This window comes from Hyaena hyaena, unplaced genomic scaffold (assembly GCF_003009895.1).
Source record: "Hyaena hyaena isolate Hyena2069 unplaced genomic scaffold, ASM300989v1 scaffold_104, whole genome shotgun sequence".
Classification (NCBI taxonomy): Eukaryota; Metazoa; Chordata; class Mammalia; order Carnivora; family Hyaenidae; genus Hyaena; species Hyaena hyaena.
Window position 1 is genome coordinate 2293210 of NW_024080736.1, and position 27780 is coordinate 2320989.

Sequence of the window (27780 nt, forward strand, 5' to 3'; positions counted from 1 at the left end):
AGAAAGGGAGTCACAGAATCCAAAGACTGACTCCAGGCTCTGAGCTAGACTGACTCCAGGCTCTGAGCTAGCAGTCAGCACAGAGCCATATGCGGGGCTCGAACCCATGAACTGTGAGATCGTGTTCTGGGCCAAAGTTGGACGCTTAACTGACTGAGCCACCCAGGCGCCCCTAAAAAATTTTTCTTAATATTTATTTTTGAGAGAGAGAGAAAGAGAGAGAGACAGAGACACTGTGAGCAGGGGAGGGGTAGAGAAAGAGGGAAACACAGAATCGGAAGCAAGCTCCAGGCTCTGTGCTGTCAGCAAAGAGAGTGACGCAGGGCTTGAATCCACGAATGGTGAGACATGACCTAAGCCAAAGTCAGAAGCTTAACCGACTGAGCCACCCAGGTGCCCCATTGTGTGATTGTATTTTAAAAGAACCTATGTAATGCACATTTGCCTGTCTGTAAGTAAAGAAATCAAAATGTTAACAGCGATTTTCTCTAGGTCAGAGGTTGGCAAACTATGGCCCAAGGTCCAAATCTGATTCAGCAACTTTTTTGCAAATAAAATGTGTTTTGTTTTTTGTTTAAGATTTTATTTTTAAGCAATCTCTACATCAAACATGGGGCTCAAACTCACAACTCTAGACCAAGAGTTGCACGCTCTACTGACTAAGCCAGCCAGGTGTGCCTGGCTTGGATTTAGTGGAACACACTCATACAAATAATTCAGGTGGCTGAATTGCAGAAATGCTGTTCTGTGGGTGTATCTCTGAGCTAGGAATCCTGGCTGATACCATAATAAAAAATTTATAGGTCAGATAGTTTTGTCTAATTTTTGAATGCTAAGTATTTAATCAGCTTTATAATGTTATTACATACAGAGCTATATTAAAATAGTTCTGAAATTGAGGGAATATCCACTTTGCTCCCTTAGAAATCTATAATACATAAACTTGGCACAAACAAAACAGACTTATGACCCTCCCTTCTCTAAATGACTATTTATCCCTTTTTCAATTTAATGAAAGACTTCACCATAAACTTACTCCTCACTCTGAAGGTATGAGAATGCACCCTGAAAACTCACTGTTACCAACATGGTTAACTGACATGATCACTAAAAACAGAAAATTCACCTTGCACAAATTCCATGAAATATATTTTAAAACACTGCGTATTTTAAAATTTCTGACGCTCATTTGATGTCTCTTAAAAACCAGCAAACATATCTTTTTATGCTCTCCTTTTCCACAATCCAGTGCAACAGGACCATTTTCATATCAAAATGTTTAAAATACATGAATCTCCCTCCATAACTTCCTATTTTACACGAAGAGCATCTAAGGTATAATGTTCAAAATTTGTATCATGATTCACAATTTCTCTACTACCTAAACTAAATTTGTCATCAGCTTGACTCCAGTCTAGTTCATTTTTGCCTGGGTCCATTTTTAATTCAGCTTCTTGGATGATCAAGAAACTCTGCTGTTTCTTTTTGATAAAATTTCTCCTAAAATCTCATGCTTAGTTAACATTTGGCAACTTTAATTTGTCAGAATGAAAGTGACACACTCAAATCTCCTTATAATTCTTACACCGTTATAGGATATACGGTTTTATTGCAAAAAGACTCTAAATTTGTCTACTGTAGGAATTAATAACTTAATTATGCATTTATAATAATAAATGCATATAACATTTCATAAATAAGGTGGAGCCCTGGGTAGAAAAAAAATGAGTGAAGACAGTCAAATGGTACAAATTTCCAGTTAAATAAGTCATGGGAATATAATATACAGCATGACTATAGTTAATACTGTACTGTAAGTTACTAAAAGAATAAATCTTAAAAGTTGTCATCACTATGGTGACAAATATTGGGACAGTCATTTCACGATATATGTAAACATAAAATCCTGAGATTGTGTATCTGAAACTAACATATGTTATATGTTAATTATATCCTCCTCCCCAAAAAACATTCGTAGCCCAGGAACTGAAGCCTAAGTTGGATGCCTGTGAATGAAAATGAGGACAGTTATCTAATGACTTAAATCCAAATATAAAAGGAAGTTACCTAGCCCTTAATGACATCAAATCAAAACACCTTAGCCTGGCTTTTCTCTCAACCTTTTCTCTTTTGTCTTAATTGCATTATAACCCAAATAGTTGAAACCTGAAAACAATTCACTTCTTACAGATGCAACCTTTCTACATGGTAGGTGCTGTCACAGAACACCATTTCTAAAATCAGTCCCTTCCATCTTCTGTCAATCTATCTGACTCTCTTCCTTCGAGAAGCAATCTTTTCTTACCTTCAATTGACTCTGGTCATTGTTACTTTGCTCATCCCAGTGGCAAGTACATGTCTTTAGTCTACTGTCTAACCTTCCAGATTGAGGTTCTTTAAACATTAATTCCTTGTATTTCAGTGTCTATTCTTTGGAATCAAATGCTTAAAGGGATTTCACAGATGGTTTTGAAATTCTCCAATTTCACACGTTAAGAAACTATGACTCAAGAAAGATAAGGGCCTTGTCCAAAGTCACACAGCCAGTGGCCAAGTCTGGATGAGAATTTGGCCACTGGATTCCCAATTTAACATACTTAATACCTTTCCAGGATTCCTGTTCTTCCATAAAACAACAACAACAACAACAACAGAAAACTACCACAACTTATTTTGGGCCTGCTGTTTGAGAAGTTTTAGAATACTAAGGCAAATATGAAAAATTTTACTATATATTTCACTTATTTTTCTTACTTATTGACTGCCTCCATAAGTAGAATGCAAGCTCCATGAGGAAAGGGATTTGTGTCTATTTTGTTAACCACTATAACACCACTGCCTGGTGCAGGGAAGGCACTAAATATTTGCTGAATGAGTCCCATGTGGCTACTGTCCCTGAAACTCAGTTTATAAAATAGACATATTCAAAGTTACTATACAATGTGAGAATAGTATTACTAAAATGAGAAGGCCACAGTGTAGAAATAGAGCCTTAGAACCTGAGGCATATGGGGGAGGCTGGGCTTTGCCAGGAATACAAAGAAAAAAGAGCACCCCAGCAAAAGAAACACATGACGGCAGAAAAGAGCATGACAACTAAGGTAGGCAGGAGAGGAAATGGGATGGAGGACAGCAAGGTGGGAGGCTCAAAATGGGCCTCAAAGATATTCAGGCTTCCTGTGTATAAGCAGCAGACTCTTGGAAATGTGGCCTGATGCCTGGGAGAAAAATTGCCACTGGCTATACAGACTTGTTGGTTGAAACCATGAAAAGAGTTATCCAGTTTAGGAAACTATACTTAGGGGATAATCTGAATGTGAGTAGACTATTAAGCTGCATCCAGAATTCTCTTCCCAGAGTATCAAGTCCCATGTATTACATGACAAACTTGCCCATGTGCCTGTAACTCCTACTTGTTTGATTTCAGGTAACTGTTCATATTTAGGTTAATCGTGGTACACTCTGGAAATTCAATTCCAATGTCGAGTTACAGATCTCTCTATTCTTCTCAACTATAAACATTTCTAAGTAGAACTTTTTTATTTTGATAGTTGTATGCCAAGTAACATATCTGAAGTTTAACTACTTACCATTACTTCTTAGAGAAAAGGTGTGTGCTGTGTCTCCGAGTCTAATTACTTCACCAGTGGATTCTGTTTCATCTCCATCCCAAGAGGGGCCCAAAGCCTCAGATGACAAGGAGCACCTGAAAAATTCCCGTACTTACTTGGGACCCAGCCTAACCACAGAGGGCCCTTCCTGACAAGAATCCTGATGAGAGTTTCTTTAAATAGCCTGCCTATGGGTATTCACTGCTCATTGCTATGTGCAGAAAAAGGGCAAGACACTCCCTTCTGCTGTTTATCACTTCTTGGTGCTTATCTATTTTGTTTTGACTCATACATGTATGGTGGAAATAGCTGTGCAGTAAGTGTCAACGATTAAATGCACAGGAGAATACACACAGAGAATAAACAGTGGATACTCTATGAGTATGGAGGTAGAATCTGGGTAGGGTACGAATTTTGCATTAAATATCCTTGCACTGTTTCACTTTTACACTGTAAAAAAAAAAATCCTGGGGCATCTGGGTGGCTTAGTCGGTTAAGCCTCCGACTTTCGCTTAGGTCATGATCTCGCGGTTCGTGGGTTCAAGCCCCATGTCAGGCTCTGTGCTGACTGCCAGCTCAGAGCCTGGAGCCTGTTTCAGTCTGTGACTCCCTCTCTCTCTGACCCTCCCCTGCTCATGCTGTCTCTCTCTCTCTCTCTCCTAGAAATAAATTAAAAAAAAAATCTAATAATAAAAAATAAAGTCAGGAAATTAACCTCATGGTGGTCTCCTTTAAGACATGTTTTCCACAATGTACTATACCTAAACAGGAAGGTATTGCCTATGTCTTTCAAATCATGGCAAACTCCATAAAAAATGGAGAGTCATATTAGAAGTCATAGTATCATGTTCAACCTGTAGTTAGAGCTACCATCAAATCTGTAATGACATTATATTTTGTCTATAAAAGTCGCAAGTATTTTAAAACGCTGGTATTTGTTAATGAGTTAATGTTATGGATTCATGAGGGTGCAGTAACAAGCAATTTTAAACTGTCAGTGAGTGTATAAACTTCATGGCCTTTTGGGAAAGTAGTCTGACAACTTTTAATAGGCTTATAGCATTCATACTCTTTGGATGTAGCTTAAAGAATAAACAAAAGTATGTATCACATTTTTAAAAACTATTTAAAAACCCAGGAACAAGGGCGCCTGGGTGGCTCAGTTGGTTAAGCGTCTGACTTCAGCTCAGGTCATGATCTCGCGGTTCGTGGGTTCGAGCTCTGCGTCGGGCTCTGTGCTGACAGCTAGCTCAGAGCCTGGAGACTGTTTCGGATTCTCTGTCTCCCTGTCTCTCTGACCCTCCCCTGCTCACGCTGTCACTATCTCTCTCTCAAAAATAAAACATTTTAAAAAATTTAAAAATATAAAAAAACAAACCCAGGAAGAGCCACCTCCACTATAGAGGAGTGGTTTAGCCAATTGTAAAGCACCCATATGGCCTGTTATGCAGCGATTAAAAATTATTACAAAGAATTTAACCACCTGGAAAAAGACTTGATATGTAAAATTTTTAAATGCGAGAAACAAAACTAAATAAATTATAAGGCTAACGCCAAAAAACACCCAAAACATTGTAAAAAAAGTAAAGTATAATAAAACATTAACAAGCCTTTGTTTAGTTCTGAATGGTAAGCTCATCTTTTTTTCCTGCCTTTTTTCTTTTCTCTGTACTTTTCAAGATTTCTACAGGGAACAGAAACTATTTTGATGAAAAATTTAAAAATATGCAGGTGCTTACTACTGAGAATTACGTATAGCTCAAGATTCTTAAAATTCTGTCAGGGAGATTTAAAATATGAGAAGATAGTAAAATTTTCCAATCAGTTTGTTTTGTTTTTAGCTGCCATTCTGATATATTGTGTGCCATTTCAATTCTTAGTAGAAGGAAAATGCATAACTTGTTTTGATTAAATTCATAGACATTGAGTGCTACCTCCCAAAAGAAACCTTTTTCCATGATGATTTGGATTCCTTAGTACTTTCTGGCTCTTCTAAAGGTTCTCCTTGATGGAATTCTTTAAAACTCTGTCCAGTTTCACCTGTTTAGAATAGATAAAAACAATACCAAAAAAACCTCTAAGTGAATAATGCTATTTTTATATGGGGGTGGGTAGAGGCAAGAATACTTATGCACTCTCATCTTCTCCTGGTAAAACTGGGCTTTTGTGAACATGAAATTAGAAAGAACCAAATCATCACCTGTGAAGACCATGTACTACTTAGGTAACAGAAGCAACATAAATGTTGCTTTAAAAGCAGGGTCTACAGTTGTATTAGCAACGTTTTATTTTTTAAGATAAATGTTAGGTTCATTTAACCTCCCTATTCAGTAAGGGATGTCTGAAACGAGCACTAGGTGTGGCTTCAGAACACGACTGTGTGAGCCCACCTCAAAGCTCCAAGATTACGCCTTCCTAGCCTAAGAGTTAGAGTACATCAAAGCTTGGCTGAAGTTTTCCTTCAGACTATCACTCTTTTTTTCAACTCAACATTTCTGAGGAATACACTTTCCCTAGTGTGTTTTCGCAGTAACACACTAGGGAAGTGATTTCAGAAGGTACATGGGTGAAACTTCCTATGATTCAGATTTACGCCTCTGTATATTCCCATCCCATTTCTAGAGATTCTCTGTTGGAACATCTACCTTCATTTTTTTCTATTTCTGTATTCAACAACCAACATTTTAATAACATTAGTTAACATTCACTGTGCACTGACTCTGAGCTAGGCTTGGAACTGAACTATTTATTTATATCTACTTACTCAATCATCACTATAGCCATGAAAGAATTTCACATGAGAAAACTGAGGCTCAGAGAGCTTCAAACAATGAGAGGCAGAACTTAGCATTGACGCAGAGTCTGCTTTCAAATCCCTTGTTCTTCAGTGGTAAGTTAATGATAATGCTAGCTCAGGTCCAGGAAAAAGCTGCTCTGTACACCTGATGTGACTCATGAGAATAAAGATTTACTTCCCATTATTAACTGGCATTTTGAAGAATCTGATCAGCTCCAGGTAATACTGCCATATCAACTTGGACCTTCAAAGATGAGAATCATACTTCAGAAAACACCATCTAACCAAGGTACTACTGCACAGGGAGGCTCCCTCCGAGTAGCACTAAGCTCACCATGTTCTACAGACCTCCCCTGGAAAGCTCCCTCCTCACCTCCTGCCTCCACATTTCACATTTAAGTATCTCTCAGTTCTGTCCTCCTCTCTCCCTCCCCACTGCCCTATCCATGGTAAAGCCACTACCATCCCTCCTCTACCTGCAATCAAGCACTACATTGTAAAAACTGCTGCGGTCAGTGTAAAATTTCATATTAGCCAATTTCCACCAAAGGTAGTTTTCTACCTCTTAATCTTGCCGCTAAAATGACTAAACAGCCACCAAGCCTCAAAATAACTCCTAGGTAGCCTTGAATTAAATAAGTTTCACATGTCTTTCACTGTTCCCCAGTTCTCCTATGTTTTTTACTGTTTAACAGTCCCCCCTTATCCATGGGGAATACATTCCAAGACCTCCAGAGGATGCCTGAAACCCCAGATAAAACTGAACTATATGTAATATATACTGTTTTTTACTATACATACATATCTATGATAAAGGTTAACTTCCAAATTATGCACATTAAGATAGCTAATAAAAAAATAGAGCAGTTATAACAATATACTATAGCAAAAATTTACAGAAACGTGGTCTGTCAAAATATTTTATTGTACTGTACTCACCTGCTTCTTGTGATGACGTGGGATGAGAAGATGCCTATGTGATGAGAGGAAGTGAGCTGAATGACACAGGCATTGTGCCATAGCATTAGGCTATTAACGACCTTCTGACAATATGTCAGGAGGATCGTCTGGCTTCTGGACCAAGGGTGACTGCGAGTTAACTGAAACTGTGGAAAGCAAAACTGCACGTCTAGGGGGACTACTATATGCATTTATGGCTGTCTTCCTGGCTTAAGCCAGAAACTTAGGTTTCTTTGAGAGCAATAAACATGGCATGCAATTCTGAATCCTCCCAGAGTACCCAGGCTGCTACATAATTAACATATATTAAACACTCAAGTGTTTGAAATAAGAAATATCCCGTGGCAGTTTTTCCTTCCAGGCCATACCCACATATGCCTTTAAATCTTTTCACCAACAATGATAAAAGGTAGAAGATTGTCATGAAAGATTTTAAGGTTAAGTTCAGATGTTATAATCACAAGAATGTGAGAAGAAGGAATGATGAGCCTACCCACATTTTTTTGGTCTTCATTCATATTAGAATTTATGTTGCTTGTTACTGCTGCTGAAAACTTGTTGGATAACTTCACAATAGTAAATCCATTCTCACATGGGTCATATATTACTCCAACCATGACATATAGCATTATTCACTCAACCAATCTCAAATCGTTAAGACACATAGGTTATTTTTCTTTGCAATAACATTGCAATGAAGACCTTCAGGCACCTAACTTTCTTTTGTACTACACTACTTCCTTAGGAAAAATGCCTAGAAATGAGATATATTGAGCCAAAGATTACAAATAGCTCTTGCATACTGCTGATCCACTTTAACCATAAGCCTTTTGGAAAATAATATGACAATATTAATCTTTATAATTATCATTAAAAACCATAAAATCAAAATTTCACACAAAATATTGTCACAATTTGGGGAACTGGGTTACTCAAAGACTAAAATAAAATGTTCAGAGTGTCACAACCTAAACATAGGTTAAAGACAAAAATACTCATGGGCTCAGACCCTGGAGCCTTCAATTCTGTATCTCCCTCTCTCTGCCCCACCCACCCACTTGCATTCTGCCTCTCTCTCTCTCTCTCAAAAATATACAAACATTAAAAAAAATTTTAAAAAATAGGGGTGCCTGGGTGGCTCAGTTATGCGTCTGACTTTGGCTCAGGTCATGATCTCATGGTCTGTGAGTTTGAGCCCTGCGCTGGGCTCTGTGCTGACAGCTTAGAGCGTAGAGCCTGCTTCAATTCTGTGTCTCCCTCTATCTGCCCCTCCCCCACTCTCATTCTCTCTCTCTCTCTCTCTCTCTCTCTCTCTCTCTCAAAAATAAACATTAAAAAAAATTTTAAAGACAAAAACACTCCAATTCTTTCTGTTAATGCTTTAGCAATATCCAAATTTATATCAAAAATAGCAGTTCTGACAGGAAATTTTGGAATAAGTCATTACATGCAATAATATGACAATAAGCAACTTTAATCAGAACTTAGCCTTCTTTATAGATTAGCATTAAAGTAATTTATAAGCAACATCCAAACTGACAAACCGCAAGATGACAGTCTAGGATAGTTTTTTCCAAACACTTAGAACAGTTAAGAATTGAGATTCAGTTTACCAGGTATATATATTATTCTAATTCCTTTTAAGAAAAATAGGCAAAAGAAAAAAGGCAGAAAGGGACATACTGTAGAATATAAACCAAATCAAATTTCTATTCTTAAACTTACTTTTTTCATGAGAGGTCTCACTGATGTGTTCTGTAAGATACTCCAGCAACCCATCAAAGATTTCTAGCAGATTCTTAACAGATTCTTTATCTCCTTTCACTATATTTTCTCCTAAACACAGGATAAAAAGCTATTTAAAATATTAACCAAGAGACTGAAAGCCTCAAAATTTCAAAATGAATATATCACTGTGTAACTACTGTTGAGATAAAAGAATGATAAACTAACTCAGGAAAATGAATAATATAATAAATATTAAAAACATGAAGGTCCTGATGCCTGAATTTGAAGAAACAAAGAGAGCAGTCAGGAATATAATGTTTGATAATTAGCATCATCCTTCCTTTACCAAAAGACAAAATAAGTAGACTTAACAAAACATCCTCTAGTAAGACTTATACCAAAATATAAAGCATCTCAGCAGAACTTCATTAGGTTGGTGAAAAAAAATGGCAGGAGGCAACACGGTTTCAGATTGTAGGATCCTACTTCTAGCTGGTGGTTTGTTCTGAAGATAACAGCAGTCAAGTAATAAAAAAACAAAAAAACTTGTTGGGATACTTTCATCAGGAATTCCTCATTTTTTCTATTTGTTAACTCCTATTCATTTTGTATAGATCATGCCATTTTTTTAATTTAAAAACTGTCCATGTGGGATGCCTGGGTGGCTCAGTTAGTTAAGTGTCTGACTCTTGACTTCGGCTCAGGTCATGACCCCAGGGCTGTGGGATCAAGGCCTGTGTCAGGCTCTGTGCTGAGCATGGAAACTGCTTGAGATTCTCTCTCCCTCTTCTTCTGCCCCTCCCCTGCTCACATTCAGGTGCTCTCTCTCTAAATAATAATAATAATTTTAAAAACTTGTCTATTCATACAAATTTCCAATTTTATATGACTTTGTATATACTTTATATAACAGTATAAAGTAACATTGTAATAGCGTCCTATGGTGGCAATAGGTAACTATACTTATTATAGTGAGCACTGTGTAATACATAGAACTGTCCAATCACTATGTTGTATACCTGCAACGGATATAACTTTGTATGTCAACTATACTTCAATAATAAATTTTCGTAAAAACAATGGCTATGCATGGAAAATCCTTTTAATCTCACCTCCGGTCCAACTTTTCCAGCCTCATCTCCCACCACATCCACCTGACACTCAGAAGTAAATCTTCAAACAACTCCTAGCACAATACTTGCCCCATAATAAATTTTTAATAAATGGTAAATTGATATGTTGACAAGAAAGGACAAAAACATGGAAACTTAGCATGCTTAATGGACTCTGATCAACATCAGGTTGTTACAAGAATGTAACCTTTGAGACAGTTGGGTTGTCCTTTGGGATATCATGCCTGCATTCTCATAAGTTCAAACCAGTAAGGGAAAGGCAGAATGGAAATCTGATATTTGAGAGAATCTAGCCATTCAAAATTTAATTCATGATGCAAAACAAACCTAAACCAGAAATGTGATATTTTACAAAATTACCAAATACAGACACAGTATTTGACAACTTTTTTTTGTTTAAAGCAAACAGAAATCTTAAACCTTATGTTTTTCTGGCTTAACAAGATACACAAGTATACCCCAAGGGCATACACAGAACTACTCAGTTGCCAAGATGGGGAGCATCCTCTGCCAACCCAGCAACTAAGACCGCCCACCAAAATGCAGTGCTTCACTGTAGAGAAAAAGTACTTTAAACAGCAAGAACACAAGGAGTAAAAACCTGCTTTGCAGTGTACTGGAGGAGGTAAGCAGTTCTGCAACTTTTCCTGGGGTGGGTAAGAGTTGTTAGGAGCAGGTCTGCATTAAAAAGTTACATAAGCAGATACAACTATTCTATAGGAGGTTTAAAAAGCACAAATACCAGAAATTAGCCTACTCGAGTGATAAAGCAATTCTGAACTGCAAAAGAACAGGAAAACCCTTGTTATCCTCAAAATGAATGATCTCCAAACTAATTTACCATATTTACTCACCTAGAACTGCTCTGAAAAACTTAAGACAGAGTATTTTTGCAAAATTTGTTGTCAATGTCACATTGAGAGATGTAAGTGACCAATCCTGATTAATATTTATCTCCCTTAAGTATCAAAGAACAAACCAAGAGTGTAAGCCTTCTCTTAGTGATTCAAATGTAGCTTCAAACCCACAGATTCCCTCTCTTCCTTAGCTTGAAATAATTTACTGGAATAATCCTCATTTTCTACCTAGAATGCAGGGATTTATAAATATATTTGTTATATGTGGCTTTAAAATACAAGCATGATATACTTTATTTTGAAAAAAGGTTCAAAAACAATTTATAGTTTTATTTATTTTGAAGAGAGAAAATATTCATTGGGTTTAAAATTCAGGGGCGCCTAGGTGGCTCAGTTGGTTGTGCATCCTACTCTTGATTCCAGCTCAGGTCATGATCTCCTCTTTGTGGGATCAAGCCCTACCGCTGGGCTCTATACCAACAATGTGAAGCCTCCTTGGGATTCTCAAACTCTCTGCCTGTCCCCCATTCACGGTCTCTCTCTCTCTCTCTCTCTCTCAAAATAAATAAATAAAACTCTAAAATATAAAATAAAATTCAAGAAGTGCAAAAGTTATATAATGAAATCTCATCCCACCCTCATCCTGCAGCCCTGAAGTTCCTCTTATTGGAGGTAATTGGCATTAGAGGTTTCTTGCACATGCCTTCAGAAAGCCCTTCTGCAAGCAATCAACTGCGTATTTCCTCTCCTTAACCTTGTTTTTACAAGCAGCACCCTTACTCTGCACATTATCATTGTAAGTACAGATTTTTCTGACATTTCTTATATTGGAGACTGTTCCACTAATATGGAACATGGTACATAATGAGTATCATCAGTCATTTTTTATAGTAGCAGAGGAACTCCCTGCACAGAGCTATCAGAACTTATTTAACCTGCTCCTATTTAATGGACATTAGATGTTGCTAATTTTTAGCTACTACAAACAAGTAGCATGTAAGCTTTAAAATAACAAAACAACAAAAAACATACCTTAAATTACCAGCCAGAATACTTACATCTCAGGCTCAGGTCCATCACACAGGCCCAAACTCAATGTTTGACTTTCTTAAAAAAGCTTTCAAGGATGGCTCCTTAACTCTACCAATTTGTCTTGGCTCAGTCTTGCCATTTGGTCTATTTCATAAGCTTACTCATTTGGTTAACTAAACAATGTCTAGGACTCTACCCAACAAATTATTTTATTCAAATGCAAAATTATCTGATGGTTAAGTATATACCAACCTGTTATGTGAGACAAGCTGACTTGCAGGTAATCCAAGGCCAGTGAATCAATTACTGCTTGTACATTGTGAGCTTCATCCTCTTGACTCCTGGGAATAGCTATGAGGTCTGTAGAAAAAAAGCTACATAATTTTTCATCTGATGGTCCAAGTTTTCATCTGTCTCTGAGCAGACTTCTGAGTCAGATTAAGTGCTACAAAAGTAAGCTCTACCCAACCAGAACAGGCTATAAAATACAGATAAAGCTAACAGAACCTGAATTCCACACAGAATATCCTTTACTGGTTGGATACTTAGTCAATCAACATATATATGAACATACACTATAATAAGCACCATGCTACAGAAAGAGGTCCCTAAATTCAAGAAGTTGCTAATACTCTAATAAGGGAAACAATGAAGTAAGACTTTAACCCATAACCGCGGGCTGCTTTCCATGAGAAAAAAAAAACCAAAAAAACCAAAAAAACAAAAACCAGGTATGAGAGTTCTTAGGTCTTGTGAAGGCAGCCTGGTAGGAATTAATGGCATAATGATTTAATAGGTCAGTATATAACAGCACTGGGTGGCTTAGTTGGTTAAGCGTATGACTCCTAATTTTGGCTCAGATCATGATCTCAGGACTTCTAAGATGGCATGGAGCCTGCTTGGGATTCTCTCTCCCTCTTTCTCTCTCTCTGCCCTTCCCCAACTCATGCATGCACTCTCTCTGTCTCAAAATAAGTAAAAATAGAGGCACCTGGGTGGCTCAGGTGGTTAAGTGTCCAACTCTTGATTTTGGTTCAGGACATATCTTGTAGTTCCTGGGATTGAGCCCTGAATCTTTGGATTCTCTCTTTTCCTCTCTCTGGCCCTCCCCAGGGCATGTGTGCCCTCTCTCTCAAAATAAATAAATAAACTTGCACCAAAAACTGTAAAATACCTAGGAATAATTCTAACCAAAGAAGTGAAAATGTATACAATGAAAACTATAGAAAGCTTATGAAAGAAATTGAAGACATAAAAAAACGGAAAAAGATTCCATGCTCCTGGATAAGAATATTGTTAAAATGTCAATACTACCCAAAGCAATTTACATACTCAATGCAATCCCTACCAAAATAACACCAGCATTCTTCACAGAGCTAGAACAAACAATCTTAAAATGTGTATACAGGGGCGCCTGGGTGGCTTAGTCGGTTAAGCGTCCGACTTTCGCTTGGGTCATGATCCTGCGGTTCGTGGGTTCGAGCCCCGCGTCGGGCTCTGTGCTGACTGCCAGCTCAGAGCCTGGAGCCTGTTTCAGTCTGTGACTCCCTCTCTCTCTGATCCTCCCCTACTCACGCTGTCTCTCTCTCTCTCCTAGAAATAAATAAAAAATATTTTAAAAAAAAAAATGTGTATACAAACAGAAAAGACCCAGAATAGCTAAAGCAATCTTGAAAAAGAAAACCAAAGCTGGAGGTATCACAATCCCAGACTTTAAGCTGTATTACAAAGCTGTAATCATCAAGACAGTATGGTACTGGCACAAAAAGACACTCAGATCAATGGAACAGAATAGAGAACCCAGAAATGGACACACAAATGTATGGCCGATTAATCTTTGACAAAGCAGGCAATAATATCCAATGAAATAAAAACAGTCTCTTCAGCAAGTGGTGCTGGAAAAAATGGACAGCAACATGCAGAAAAATGAACCTGGACCACTTTGTTACACCATACACACAAATAAACTCAAAATGGATGAAAGACCTAAATGAAAGACAGGAAACCACCAAAATCCTGGAGGAGAAAGGAAGCAAAAATCTCTTTGTCCTTGGCCGCAGCAACTTCTTATTCAACATGTCTCCAGAGGCAAGGGAAACAAAAGCAAAAATGAACTACTGGGACCTCATCAAAATAAAAGCCTTCTGCACATCGAAGGAAACAATCAGCAAAACTAAAAGGAAGCCAATGGAATGGGAGAAGATATTTGTAAACGACATTATTAGATAAAGGGTTAGTATCCAAAATCTATAAAAAACTTATCAGACTTAATACCCAAAAACCAAATAATCCAGTAAAGAAATGGGCAAAAGACATGAATAGACACTTCTCCAAAGACATCCGGATGGGAAACAGACACATGAAAAAATGCTCAACACCACTCATCATCAGGGAAATACAAATCAAAACCACAATGAGTTACTACCTCACACCTATCAGAATGGCTAACATTGACAACTCAGGCAACAACAGATGTTGACAAGGATGCAGAGAAAGAGGCTCTCTTTTGCACTGCTGGTAGGAATGCAAACTGGTGTAGCCATTCTGGAAAACAGTATGGAGGCTCCTCAAAAAATTAAAAATAGAACTACTCTATGACCAAGCAATTGCACTACTAGGTGTTTATCCAAGGGATACAGGTGTGCTATTTCAAAGGGACACACGCACCCAATGTTTATAGCAGTGCTATCGACAATAGCCAAAGTACAGAAAGAGCCCAAATGTCTATCAATGGATGAATGAATAAAGATGTGGCGTATATATACAATGAGGTATTACTCAGCAATCAGAAAGAATGAAATCTTGCCATTTTCAACTACATGGATGGAACTAGAGGGTATTATGCTAAGTGAAATTAGAGAAAGACAAATATCATATGACTTCACTCGTGAGGACTTTAAGATACAAAACAGATGAACATAAGGGATGGGAAGCAAAAATAATATAAAAACAGGGAGGAAAACAAAACATAAGAGACTCTTAAATAGAAAGAACAGAGGGTTGCTGGAGGAGTTGTGGGAGGGCGGGATGGGCTAAATGGGTAAGGGGCATTAAGGAATCTACTGCTGTAATCATTATTACACTACATGCTAACTAACTTGGATGTAAATTAAAAAATAAAACTTACTTTGAAATGCAAGTAAACATAAAAAAAATAAATAAACTTTGAAAAAATAAAAAGTCAGTAGAGACCAGAGTGAGGAAAGATTTTAACACTGACTCATATTTGGAGTTTCTCCTTGGGCACTGAGGAAGATGAATATTTTGGGGAAGGAAGAAAAAAAGTAGGTTATTTTGTTTTTTAGGTTTTTCTTTTAAGTGTATTTTGAGAGAAAGAAAGAGAGAGGGAGCGAGCAGGGAAGGAAAAGAGAGAGAGAGGGGCAGAGAGAGCATCCCAAGCAGGCTCCATGCTGTCAGCACAGAGCCTGATGTAAGGCTCGAACTCACAAACCCTGAGATCATGACTGCAGCCAAAATCAAGAGTCAGATGTTCAACCAACTAAGAAACCCAGGTACCCTGAAAAAAGTATTTTAAAAGGCTGGTCTAATAACTACAGGCCTCTATGCTGAAAAGAAGGTTCAGACTAGCATCAAAGATACCAGCTAGAGGCCATCTTCATTATTCCAAGTGATGAGGGCACTAACTCATGGTAACAGTGGGAAAGGAAAAGAGACTCACAGAGCTTTAGTACTAATAGTTATAAACTACAGAAGCAGAGACATTACAGATCCATGGATAAGAACTCGAAGATACTTAACCAGGGATGCAGTACAAACATCAATTTGTATCCATAATATTGTTAAGTAACAGGACCCAATGAGTTTCCAAGTTCTACTCAATTTTAGAAATTTTGAAGGTATATACACAGAAAAGGTGTGACTTGCACACCTGAGGCATGATTTACACAATAATGACCAAGACCACTCAAACTGATTTGAACAAGGCTGTTACTATTTGTGAGTCTTTATTATGGTAATGAATGCAAAATAACATGTAAACAAAGAGAAAATTCAAGATTTTATAAATGCCATAGGTTCTAACGGAAGGCACTCGAAACTCCTGGCCTAAGATATAGTCCCTATTACTCCCACTTTTTAGGACCCTTACCTGGTACCTTTTCTCCCAAAATGGATTGATAAAGAGCAATAAAAACATTAGCATCACAATCTTCCAGTTCTCGTATCCTTAGATGTATGTGACATTTCAAAAGAAGGTTATTGGCAACGGTTATCCACTCTGTTAGGAAAGGAAAAAGATTAGCCCCTAAATAGCAAAAGTCAACCCCACAAAAGATACATTTAATGAAGTAGAAGATAAGAAATTGGATTATTATAGATGTTCAAAGGCCCTCCAAGGCAGGATTTTTGAAAATACCTATTTAATTTCTTGGGATGACTTCCAGAGTGCTAGAATTTCAATGTAGTCAAAATTATGGTGTAAATCCAATTTCTACTGCTGTAAGCTAAAATTCTAAATTATTTACCCTTTTATTTTACAAGCCACACAAAGCTGTTTTTATTTAAAACATACTTATAAGTAAACGGGATATTATGTCATAAACAAGACAGTTAATGATAGTCCGAGGCTCCAGAAACTAATTAACGAATGCTGTTTCAAATTCCCAATAGCGTTTAGTCATGTTTTTACCCAATTATCTTGTGCAAGTCAGAATTTCTCTGGTGCCCAAATAGGCTGATTAACGTAGGCTGTTAAGAATGAAGTAATGACACTAACGCTATAACATTTGTTAGTTTTTCTTTAATGAATAAGAAATAAAACATAGGAAATACATTGAAATGTCCCTAAATTCAGAGCTCGCACATTACTAACGCTGAAGTTTCCTGTGTGCCACCCTAACCCACCCGTAGGAATTACAGTAACGTTTTTTCAAGGGTTTCTCGATTTAGAAAGCTTGAAATATTGACTCCCTGATAGAATGAGTAACTAAGCAGAAAGTTCTTTTACTCTGTATCTGACGTGCTCAGCAGGTTCTAGAAATGTGTCTGTGTGTTCAAGGCACATTATGTCCCTCTTCCCAGAAACAAATGAGGGCCAGTATCTTCCAAGCATCACTTTATCTCCCTCTCCCCGTGCGAGCTCCTCTCGCAGCTGCCCAAACCCCTAGGGGTTTTTAAGTTTGAACGCGGTCCGGAAGAAAAGGATGAAGGCGTCCAAGGCAACGCAATCAACTCGCTTTTCAAAAGCGGTTGCTAGACAAAACCGGTAACTTCAGAGAGCACCGAAGAGAAAAATCCACCCCCATTCTACTTTAGCAAGGGCATTAACATCTTAAGAGTGCCGTTCCCCAAAAGTTCAATGCACACGCAGGTACGGCCTCAGTCCCCACAATTCAAGCAGCAGAGAGCACGCTGACAGTGGCTGGATTCCCGAGAATGCAAGTGCCAGGCGGACGCTTTCTGCTTTCTGACTGCCCTTTTTGCAGCCAGGCTGCAGGCATGCTGCAGCCCCCGCCACAGAGTCCTTCTCTTCACACCCCAAAATCGCGCTCCATGGCCACTAAGCGGACCGAGCGCGGGGCTAAGAGACCCACAGAACCCGCCGACCACGACGGGGTGTCTGTGACGAGCCCCGTCGACAGGCCAGACCAGTGAGGCCAGCCGGAGGACTCGAGATAAAAGGAGCAGGGGCGTTCGGGGATTTAAACGGTTTCAGTCCAAACACACTCGGGCTCCGGGCCGAGACTCACCAGCCTCTGAGCCGGCCATGTCACGGAGGCAGGTCGCCGCTAGACTCCCAACTGGGCGCGCGGTGGACGGCGTCCTGGAAGGGCCGAACAGCGCAGACGCAGCGCCGTGGTGCGGGAACGAAACGAAAGGGCTGGGGGTGAAAGAGGGTGGGACGTTAAAACGGCTTCTCGCTGTTGATTGGTCATCACAGGAGAACTTCCTTTCGCAGCACGCGCCGAGGCGGCGGTTTGTGGGCTCTAGGTACCATTCTCCGCAGCCAAGATCCCGCTGAGGGATTCTCAGGTGGGTGGGTTTGACAGGCCGCGTCACCCAGCGGCCCAGGCTGCTCTCCCCGGGGCATTAGTACGGACTTCCGGTGAGATTTTTTCGTTTCGTATTCCTCCGCCGACTCCAACTGGGGAAGTAGTGCGGTCCGCTTGTCCGATGGGCGGGAGCAGCCACGTGACAAAGTCTGGCTCCGCCTTCCCGTCTCATTTGGTTAGGGGCGTGAGGGCTCTTTGGAGACGTAAACATCTCCAAGTGGGCTGAGTGGGTTGGCCTGTGCTGGCCATTTTGTTGGGTAGGCTGAGCTTGGAAAAGGTCGTGGTGGCTCCCTTGAGGTGTTGAAAGACGAGAAAAAGGTAAAGAAGAGAGTGTAGGCTGACGCATCTCAGTGTGGGGTGGGTCCAGCCATGAAATGGGCCCTAAACCGGCGATTGCGAGGGAGGGGCGGCGGGGGGTGGGGCGAGAACATGGCGGATCCCGGAACGCCGGCGGGCGTTGCGGCCTCTGCGCAGGGGCGGGGTGATTAGGTCATAGAGCGGCTCCCAGCATCCTCTGCGGCGGAGGAGGCGGTCCAGGCTATAAAACCGGCTGCCGGGAGACGGCCGGCACCTCATTCATTTCCACCGGTCTCTCGCCGAGCAGCTCAGGCCTCTGTCATCGCCGCCTCTCCGCCGCTGCCGCCCCCGCAAGGCTTTGCTATCGACAAAGCCACTTGCCGCGACTCGTCGCACCCGATTCTCTCCACTTCGTTCCCCGCCAACCGCAACCATTGACGCCATGTCGGGTTATTCGAGTGACCGAGACCGCGGCCGGGATCGAGGGTGAGTGTGGGAACGGACTTGTCAGGCCCGGCAGTGGGGGATGGGAGGCCGGTGAAGGTGGCGGCGGGCGGGGGCCACGGGAACTTGGCTTTCTCGGCCTATTCGTAGGCTTTTCCGACCGAAGTCTTGCGCCATTTTGATATTTGTCAAAAACAGATCGAAAGCTGTTTGTTAACGGTCTTTAAACTCGCCTTTTGTCGGCGCGGGGGGTGCGGGTGTCGAGGCTTCCCCGGCGATTGAGCAGCCGTTGGGAGGATTCGGGGGAGCGTATTTCGAGGGGGAGGAAAGCGTGACGCTTCCAGGAGGATGAAGTCGCCGCTATTAGGTGCAGTCCTTCGAGAGATGGTGTAGGGGCCTTGGGATTTCTATGGGAGCCGAGGACCTCGCCTCCGAACCCATTAATGCGACAGGGGTAGAAGGGTGGCCGGCGCCGCGGGAATCCGCCATGTGGTTGGGTCGCGGATACAAAATGCCGGCGTCGGACATGGCGGCGGCGCCTTTGTTACCCCGCCCGGCGGAGGAGCTCAAAATGGCAGCGTCGAGAAAATGTGGCGCAGAGAGAAATGCGAGACAAAGGGGGAAGCGCCGCCCCAGCGGGAACGCCGCCCGGTCCGGGACTCCTCCCCCGGTAGTTGCCAGCTCCTCCTCCTCTTTTTCTTTGCGTTATATAATTTTGCTATCAGAATCGGGAGCCCTCACGCGGGATACCCCCAATTCGATTGGCTTGCGTAAGTGTCCCTGAGACCACCGTCCTTGTTCTGTTCTCATTGCCGGTGTTGTCCCGTTATTCCTTAAAATCAAAGCTGCTTTGCTTGGAAACAGCTGATAAATAGCATCGCTGTTAAGCTCCTCCCTTGTATTGTCTAAGCTCACGGGAAAGGCTAGTAACCATAAGCTGTTGTCTATCTTTGTAATCTGAACTTCGGGTGTTTGGGTAGCCAGTTTCCGACCTGCTGTATCCCCTGGCTGTTGACTTGGCCTCAGTAGTGTGTACTTGGGACAACGGGAAGTGAGAAGAGATGGTGCTAATTGTGGCTTTTGAGAGCATGACCATCACCAAGGGCAGTGCTAAGTCTGAAAACAGTAAAAGTCATTTACCTTTAGGTGTGCTAAAGAATGAGAAGTCTGTATGTAAATTACTATGTAGAGGTTTGGAAATGTGAGTAATTCTTTTTTTCCCCAGGTTTGGTGCGCCTCGATTTGGGGGAAGTAGGGCAGGGCCCCTATCTGGAAAGAAGTTTGGAAACCCTGGGGAAAAACTAGTCAAAAAGAAGTGGAATCTTGATGAGCTGCCGAAATTTGAGAAGAATTTCTATCAAGAGCACCCTGATCTCGCTAGGCGCACGGCAGTGAGTAATTTCACATGGTTTCATTAGGCTGTAATTCAATAATGTCTTAAAGTCAAGCCTGAATAGAGAGGCCTTGGAAATGACCAAATTAAGGGAAATTCACACTTTTATGGTAGTTAAGAAAGAGGTGGTACTTTTAAACACAGGTGGCTTGGAATTTTTCTGTTTAGAATGGTTAAGTATAACCACAATAGGTGAATCTTGTGCTGTGTAGAGTTTCTATTTATGGATACAGGTTTAAAATTGTCCCATTAAGGTTTGTTAATCATTTAAAAAGTTAGGGGCCTGCTGACTTGCATACTAGTGAAGGTTGTCATGGTACTTAGTAGATCATTAAAATTTGTTTTATAGCAAGAGGTGGAGACATACAGAAGGAGTAAGGAAATTACGGTTAGAGGTCACAACTGCCCAAAGCCAGTTCTGAATTTTTATGAAGCAAACTTCCCTGGTAAGTGCTAGTTTTGAGCCCCCCCCCATGCTTTATTCCTGTTTTTTCTGGCTTCACTAATTTTTACTGAATAATTGTTGCTAATTATAGCTAACGTAATGGATGTCATCGCAAGGCAGAATTTTACTGAACCCACTGCTATTCAAGCTCAGGGATGGCCCGTAGCTCTAAGTGGATTGGATATGGTTGGAGTAGCACAGACTGGATCTGGGAAAACATTGTCTGTAAGTTTCGGATAACTCTTGTGTTTTTACTTGGTGATAATGCATGCTAGAGAAAATGAATTGGGAATATAAAAAAACCAGAAGCTTTAACTTAATTGCTGTTATCTCTCCCTCATAGTATTTGCTGCCTGCTATCGTCCACATCAATCATCAGCCATTCCTAGAGAGAGGTGATGGGCCTATTGTAAGTATATGTAGTTTCATTAGTTTTTGCATAGGAGTATAACAGAGGTTTGTAGTGAATTATTTCACGTAGCAAAAAAACTCAGAGTTTTACATGGAGACATTAGTTGTCTTAACTTGGTTGGAGACAAAGCTGCCTTTATAGCATACATCCGTTACCTGCCAGTGTAATGCCAGTAACTTTAAAATTCGGATCCCAGATTCTGTTAAAATCTGCTCTGCTTTGTGTTTCTCTTAGTGCTTGGTGCTGGCACCAACTCGGGAACTGGCCCAACAAGTACAGCAAGTAGCTGCTGAATACTGTAGAGCATGTCGCTTGAAGTCCACTTGTATCTATGGTGGTGCTCCCAAGGGACCACAAATTCGTGATTTGGAGAGAGGCATGTAACAAAACTATATTTGTCACTGTTGGGCCTAGAGCTTCTACAGTATATGCTGTAGTTACATCATGTGTTTAATTGAAGGTGTGGAAATCTGTATTGCAACACCCGGAAGACTGATTGACTTTTTGGAGTGCGGGAAAACCAATCTGAGAAGAACCACCTACCTTGTCCTTGATGAAGCAGATAGGATGCTTGATATGGGCTTTGAACCCCAAATAAGGAAGATTGTGGATCAGATAAGAGTAAGTTAGCTTTTAAAAACGTTTTCTTTTCAAACTTGGCGCAAAATTTTTTCTTAGGATACAATGGTTTCTTTAATCCAAAATTTTTTAGCCTGATAGGCAAACCCTAATGTGGAGTGCAACTTGGCCAAAAGAAGTAAGACAGCTTGCTGAAGATTTCCTGAAAGACTACATTCATATAAACATTGGTGCACTAGAACTGAGTGCAAATCATAATATTCTTCAGATTGTGGATGTATGTCATGATGTAGAAAAGGATGAAAAGTAAGTTTTCTGTAGAAGTATTCTCAAAACGTTGCTGTACAAATGCAGGAGTTAACTGTTTCAGAGGTTATCATAAAAGTGACTTTCAGTTGGGTGGAATGTAGATGTGTTCGTTTAAAATTAGTCTGTCAGTCCTTGTGAAAAATATTTTCCTTCATTCACATAATTGGTTATCACTATATAGCAAAGAAAGTTAAGGAACTCGTACTTTGTGGTTTAAGGCCCTAGGATAGAATTACTTGATAAATGTTTAAGCAGGTGTTTTAACTTGTATAGCCATGTAAATTGAAGTTAGTGATTCACTGACCATGAATATGTGCCCGTAACCGTGGACTTTTTATTAAAATTCACAATTTGTTTTTCTAAGACTTATTCGTCTCATGGAAGAGATCATGAGTGAGAAGGAGAATAAAACCATTGTCTTTGTCGAAACCAAAAGAAGATGTGATGAGCTTACTAGAAAAATGAGGAGAGACGGGTATGTGGGCTTCTTCATTGAAGCAGGTGTATAAGAGCTGAGTTTATAGAGGGAGAGGCAAATAGATCGAAAGTAATAGATTTGAGTTTTGTGGATGGCAACTATATCAGGTATAAATAAAACTATGTAAATCAGGTAAAATTAAAGGAAATTTGTGGCTAGATACTTAACCAGTAGACTAAAATTTGTCACGCTTTAAATGTGAGCCTACTAACAATTTTTCTTTGATGTAGGTGGCCCGCCATGGGTATCCATGGTGATAAGAGTCAGCAAGAACGTGACTGGGTTCTAAATGGTAAGTCAAATGAAAAGAAAATTTTTTTCTCAAAGCCTGTAATTCTCAGGTTATTGAAGATAGTTTTCTCTTTTACAGAATTCAAACATGGAAAAGCTCCTATTCTGATTGCTACAGATGTGGCCTCCAGAGGGCTAGGTTAGTAAAAACTCGAATTCATGGCTTGGTTTCCCAGAAGATCTCCATATAATTTTTTTTAAAGAAAGTTTATTGCTTTCTTTAACCTCTGCATTTTTTCTAAGTTTTTTTCATATAAAGGTGCAGTCTTTGTGGCAAGGCCTAGGCATGACAATCGGAGGACTCGAGGGGGATGGAGGACTAGTGATCGGCTGGCTGCTTCCAGTCGATTAGAGAGGTGAAAAGCTGAAAGTGTGCCAGTAATCTTCAAAAGGCAGAACATACCACCTCTGCCCCGTAAACTGTTCTCTCCGGGGGAAAAAAATGGAAGTTACCCTCACAGTTCACTGCCGTGGTATTTCTTCTGTCCCATGCTTTGCATGACTGCCATGGTACAGCATTGTTTCAAACTGTTGACTGTGATCTGTGGGTCTTTGAGTTTCAGTGAGTTTGCTGAAATGTTGAAGAACTATTTCCAAACTTCAATGTTCAATGAAATTTTTGTTCAAGTTTGAAATGGAGAGAGCAGCTTTAAAAGGTACTAAGCCTTTTACAAATTGGTGAGTACTGGCACATGAGATCTAGAGCAGGAGCAACTTCTCACACTTAGTCAGTGGGAAAAGAAAGCAGTGCTTTCAAAGTTCCTCCCTCACCTACACAGTAGTCGTCATGTCGAGACCTGCCAGAGAGAGACACATTCTCAAGTGAATCCTGGCTTCTTGGAAGCGCTTGCCTAGACGAGACACAGTGCATAAAAACAACTTTTGGGGGACAGGTATGTTTTTCTTGCAGCTGCGGTTGTAAGGTCTTGGCAAGACAAGCAGTGTGGCCAGAATTTTGAACTTCTGATGAGTGTGTGATGCAAAGGACCATGTACATTTTTGTTTAAAGGTCCTCAAAATGAACACATGAAGAGGTTGCTGTGAACCTTTAAGTGGCCCTACTGCGCAGAAGCATTCAGATGTCACTTGATGATCTGTAAGGGGACTTGCTGGTTTGGGACTGTGTTAGAGAATACACATCCTATTGACAGGCTCTCTATCCTTGGGTGGGTAATGAGACATCCAGGTAGATGGTGTGTGCTTTTTTTTTTTTTTCCCCTTCTCCAACTTCAATGGTATTCCTACAGGGAATGGATAACCATTTTAACTGTATTTTTTGCAGCCCGTACCTTCTTGGGAGTACAATTGTCTAACTTTTTATTTTTGGTCTGGCTGTTGTGGTGTGCAAAACTCCGTACATTGCTATTTTGCCACACTGCAACACCTTACAGATGTGGAAGATGTGAAATTTGTCATCAATTATGACTACCCTAACTCCTCAGAGGATTATATTCATCGAATTGGAAGAACTGCTCGCAGTACCAAAACAGGCACAGCATACACTTTCTTTACACCTAATAACATAAAGCAAGTGAGCGACCTTATCTCTGTGCTTCGTGAAGCAAATCAAGCAATTAATCCCAAGTTGCTTCAGTTGGTCGAAGACAGAGGTTCAGGTAAGACCTGCCTTCATTAAGAAATGTTGGTGATTTGGGGTCACATGATGGTCTACAAATCCATTTAAATGGGATTGGCGGGTGAGTAAAATCTTAGATATGAAACTGAGAAACATTTCGCGTGTAGAGTGAATAGAGCTACCTGCTACGTAATTCCTTGTGTGTTAGTAATGATTTGTGTCATGGAAATAATCAGCTCGCAATTATTTTTTTTCTTGACAGGTCGTTCCAGGGGTAGAGGAGGCATGAAGGATGACCGTCGGGACAGATATTCTGCGGGCAAAAGGGGTGGATTTAATACCTTTAGAGACAGGGAAAATTATGACAGAGGTTACTCTAGTCTGCTTAAGAGAGATTTTGGGGCAAAAACTCAGAATGGTGTTTACAGTGCTGCAAATTACACCAATGGGAGCTTTGGAAGTAATTTTGTGTCTGCTGGTATACAGACCAGTTTTAGGACTGGTAATCCAACAGGGACTTACCAGAACGGTTATGATAGCACTCAGCAATATGGAAGTAATGTTCCAAATATGCACAATGGTATGAACCAACAGGCATATGCATATCCTGCTACTGCAGCTGCACCTATGATTGGTTACCCAATGCCAACAGGGTATTCTCAATAAGACTTTAGAAGTATATGTAAATGTCTGTTTTTCATAATTGCTCTTTATATTGTGTGTTATCAAACAAGATAGTTATTTAAGAAACCTGGGAAATGCAGAAATGACTGCAGTGCAGCAGTAATTATGGTGCACTTTTTCGCTATTTAAGTTGGATATTTCTCTACATTCCTGAAACAATTTTTAGGTTTTTTTTGTACTAGAAAATGCAGGCAGTGTTTTCACAAAAGTAAATGTACAGTGATTTGAAATACAATAAATGAAGGCAACGCATGGCCTTCCAATAAAAACTATTTGAAGACTGAATTAAGTGGAAATTGTACTTTATTTTACGTATCTAATGTCCTGTAAAACTGCTTTTAGATGGTCTGTTTTTTTAACCATAACTAAATTGACTGCTCCTTTCCATAATTTTAAGTTTGGGAAGTGGGGAGATCAGAAGGCCTTCCTTAAAATGATCTATTTATACTGTAAGAAATAAAAGGAGTTTAAATTCATAATTCTAGGCAAAATTGCATAAAGGCTTTCTGTAAGTACCTCATCAGGTGAGTCATTTAATAGCTTGTTAGCAGAACGGTAGTGAGATTAAAATATAAAATAACCAACTGTGTAGCCCCCCCCTTCAAAGTGCTTCATATGAGAGCAACATGGAGGACTTCATTCTTTTGCAAAACTTTATCGTTTGAAAAGTTCTGAGTAACTTGCTTTTTCAGAAGTCCCTTCTTGCTCTTGGCTATACTGTGAGTTAATTGAAGCGGTGAACAAAGAAGACTTTACACCTTTTAAGACGTTTGGCTAAGAGCTAAGTTTCAGTTTATATAGACTGTAGTTTTCAGGCTCTTGGGGCTCTTAACTAGTTACACGGGGAATCCTGAATAGCTTTCCAATAATTCAGGGAATTCTAAAGGACTTCAAACTAGAGGATCTATTCATCTTCAAACAAAAATCCTGTTGAAGTTAATAGTTACTAAGAGGAGGCAACATAACCAAAAGCACAGTCAGTGACTATTGTACAAATCCTCTTGTTAACGGTCGACAATGGGTTTTTATTGCTAGGAAGGTCAGGGGAGGAGGGGCGGTGGTTTTAGATTTAATTTTGGCTCACCGACTTTTTTAATTTCAATATGACTAGAAATAGGTCTGAATGTCTTCCCAGACAGTCTCGGTATTTGTTCCTTTTTGTCAGGAGAGGAGAGGTCTTAATGAGACTTCATTTAAATTTTGATTATTAAACAGGCTTTAATTGGTGTCAATGCCTTATCTCTAAAATGTAAAAACTAGAATTTGCTTGGGGTGGGGGATGGGGATTGGTATTTTTAGGACTAATACATTGAAAACTGATTCGCTTCTCCAGTAACTGAACAGTTTTCAATAGCATGGTTAGTCAAATTCATTATGACTTTTAACTTAAGCTTTTGGGGTAGGTTGGAGTATTTATTACATATTTTACTGTTTAATGTCTAACGGCCTTTTAATTTGTAAACATTTATTGAAATGATTGTGGGACTGTGGAAAACATTTACCTATTTACCTTTGAAGTAAGTTTTAAGACAGTCCACTTTTTAGCATGTGTGTTGTGTCCAGCCTGTGGTTGTCTGAACTAATAAATGTGATTTTTCTCCCCATTCTCGCTTTTTTTATTTGTGTATAGGCCTTTTCCCTGGTGTGTTTCCTGAATGGAAAACACGTTCATAGAGCCCAGCTTTGCAATTCTTGTAATGTAATAGAATGACAAGCAGTACAGTCTTTAATGTGCATGTGCTTGTATGGAATGATATTCTGAGCTTTTGATAAATTTTAACTGTTGTTCGGTTAATTCAACGGCCAAGTCGTCGTACCCTCCTTTCACAAACTGCCCTTTGGTGTAGTATAGTGGAATCTAGGAGCTTGTTTCTCTCTTAACCCAGATTAATCTTTAAAGGTTACCCTAACTGCTTTAAGGGAAGCTACAAGCAGTAGTTGTGGGCTTTTGAAAGCAACGATTTTCCTCAGTGGGCAGTGGCACATTTCCACTATTTTGGCAATGCGGAAATGAAAATTGTGGTCACAAGTGGCTGCTAGGTAATCCTGGACCGGTCTTAAAAGAAGTAATCACATACTCTTATTTGATGGACCAAAACTTGCCTCTACACGCAGTGGTTATCAGTGTGCCTTCACATTCAACTGGAGCCTTTGTTTAAAAGGTCGCAGGGCCTCTCCGTTTCCAAAAAACCCAGGGGGTGCAGGCACTGCTGACCTAGGACTCCCTTCTGCCCAACATGTGAAGGGGTAGTACCCCTTTGCGGTCACGCAACCCCAACCCCCGAGAGCAGAGAACTTTCTGGGGGTAGGTAGGTACCAAGGCAGCAGCATTTACAAGGAGTTACAACAAAGGCCTGGGTCTCTAAGCCACCATAAAGGACCATGACCTAGTCAACCGGTTTACGCGAAGGCATAAGGTGAAAAGGTGTATTTAAATGGCGATTTGGCGAACACCTAAGTTTTTTTTTTATGTGATTTGCAAAAAACTTGAGAAGCAAAGCTGAATTGCTACAGCACGATAGTTAAAAGTAGACGAGAATGGCCCTTATCTGTGCTAATGACGGATAAAAACAAGAGGGGCCACGCTCGGTTCAGACGAGAAACGGTACGGTACAAGGTCTGCGCCGGCCATAGCTACGCGGGTAGGCCAGCGGAGGCTGCCGCCGGGACGCTGTGACGCGCTTCCGTGGGCGTGGCCAGCCACGCTCGCGCGCACTTCCGTCGCGCCCGCGCAGTTGGGCTC

General features: G+C 40.3%; 2 protein-coding genes across 5 annotated transcripts in view; one reads left to right on the forward strand and one right to left on the reverse strand.

Moving 5' to 3' along the window:
- Window positions 1–18082, reverse strand: part of CEP95 (centrosomal protein 95) — a 40328-nt gene extending 22246 nt beyond the window's left edge. For 2 of the 3 annotated variants that reach the window (XM_039235945.1, XM_039235944.1), the window contains exons 1-6: window positions 17827–18082; window positions 16227–16355; window positions 12371–12478; window positions 9094–9204; window positions 5546–5651; window positions 3591–3706 (exon numbers count right to left, since the gene is read on the reverse strand). In XM_039235945.1, the coding sequence (XP_039091876.1) occupies window positions 3591–3706; window positions 5546–5651; window positions 9094–9204; window positions 12371–12478; window positions 16227–16355; window positions 17827–17845 (589 nt within the window). In that variant the 5' untranslated portion in view covers window positions 17846–18082. The remainder of the gene's footprint in view (window positions 1–3590; window positions 3707–5545; window positions 5652–9093; window positions 9205–12370; window positions 12479–16226; window positions 16356–17826) is intronic. The other variant, XM_039235946.1, reaches the window with a different exon arrangement.
- Window positions 18083–18349: 267 nt separating this feature from the next.
- On the forward strand, window positions 18350–25322 carry DDX5 (DEAD-box helicase 5). Of its 2 annotated transcripts, XM_039235947.1 has the most exons (14): window positions 18350–18447; window positions 18734–18912; window positions 20096–20261; window positions 20613–20709; window positions 20800–20933; window positions 21052–21117; window positions 21355–21496; window positions 21581–21741; window positions 21833–22005; window positions 22373–22483; window positions 22717–22778; window positions 22857–22916; window positions 24169–24393; window positions 24616–25322. In XM_039235947.1, the coding sequence occupies exons 2-14, from the start codon at window positions 18869–18871 to the stop codon at window positions 25017–25019; spliced, it is 1845 nt and encodes a 614-aa protein (XP_039091878.1). In that variant the 5' UTR covers window positions 18350–18447; window positions 18734–18868; the 3' UTR covers window positions 25020–25322. The 2 variants fall into 2 exon arrangements, with proteins under 2 accessions (XP_039091878.1, XP_039091879.1); XM_039235948.1 differs by lacking the exon at window positions 18350–18447 and having other exon boundaries at window positions 18689–18912.
- Window positions 25323–27780: the final 2458 nt, after the last annotated feature.

Bases quoted from the DNA above. Each gene is read 5' to 3' on its own strand.
- DDX5 (XM_039235947.1), top strand. From the start codon at position 18,869: ATGTCGGGTTATTCGAGTGACCGAGACCGCGGCCGGGATCGAGG. The intron at 20,262-20,612 runs GTGAGTAATTTC...TTTGTTTTATAG, and splicing joins ATCTCGCTAGGCGCACGGCA to CAAGAGGTGGAGACATACAG. The intron at 22,484-22,716 runs GTATGTGGGCTT...TCTTTGATGTAG, and splicing joins AGAAAAATGAGGAGAGACGG to GTGGCCCGCCATGGGTATCC.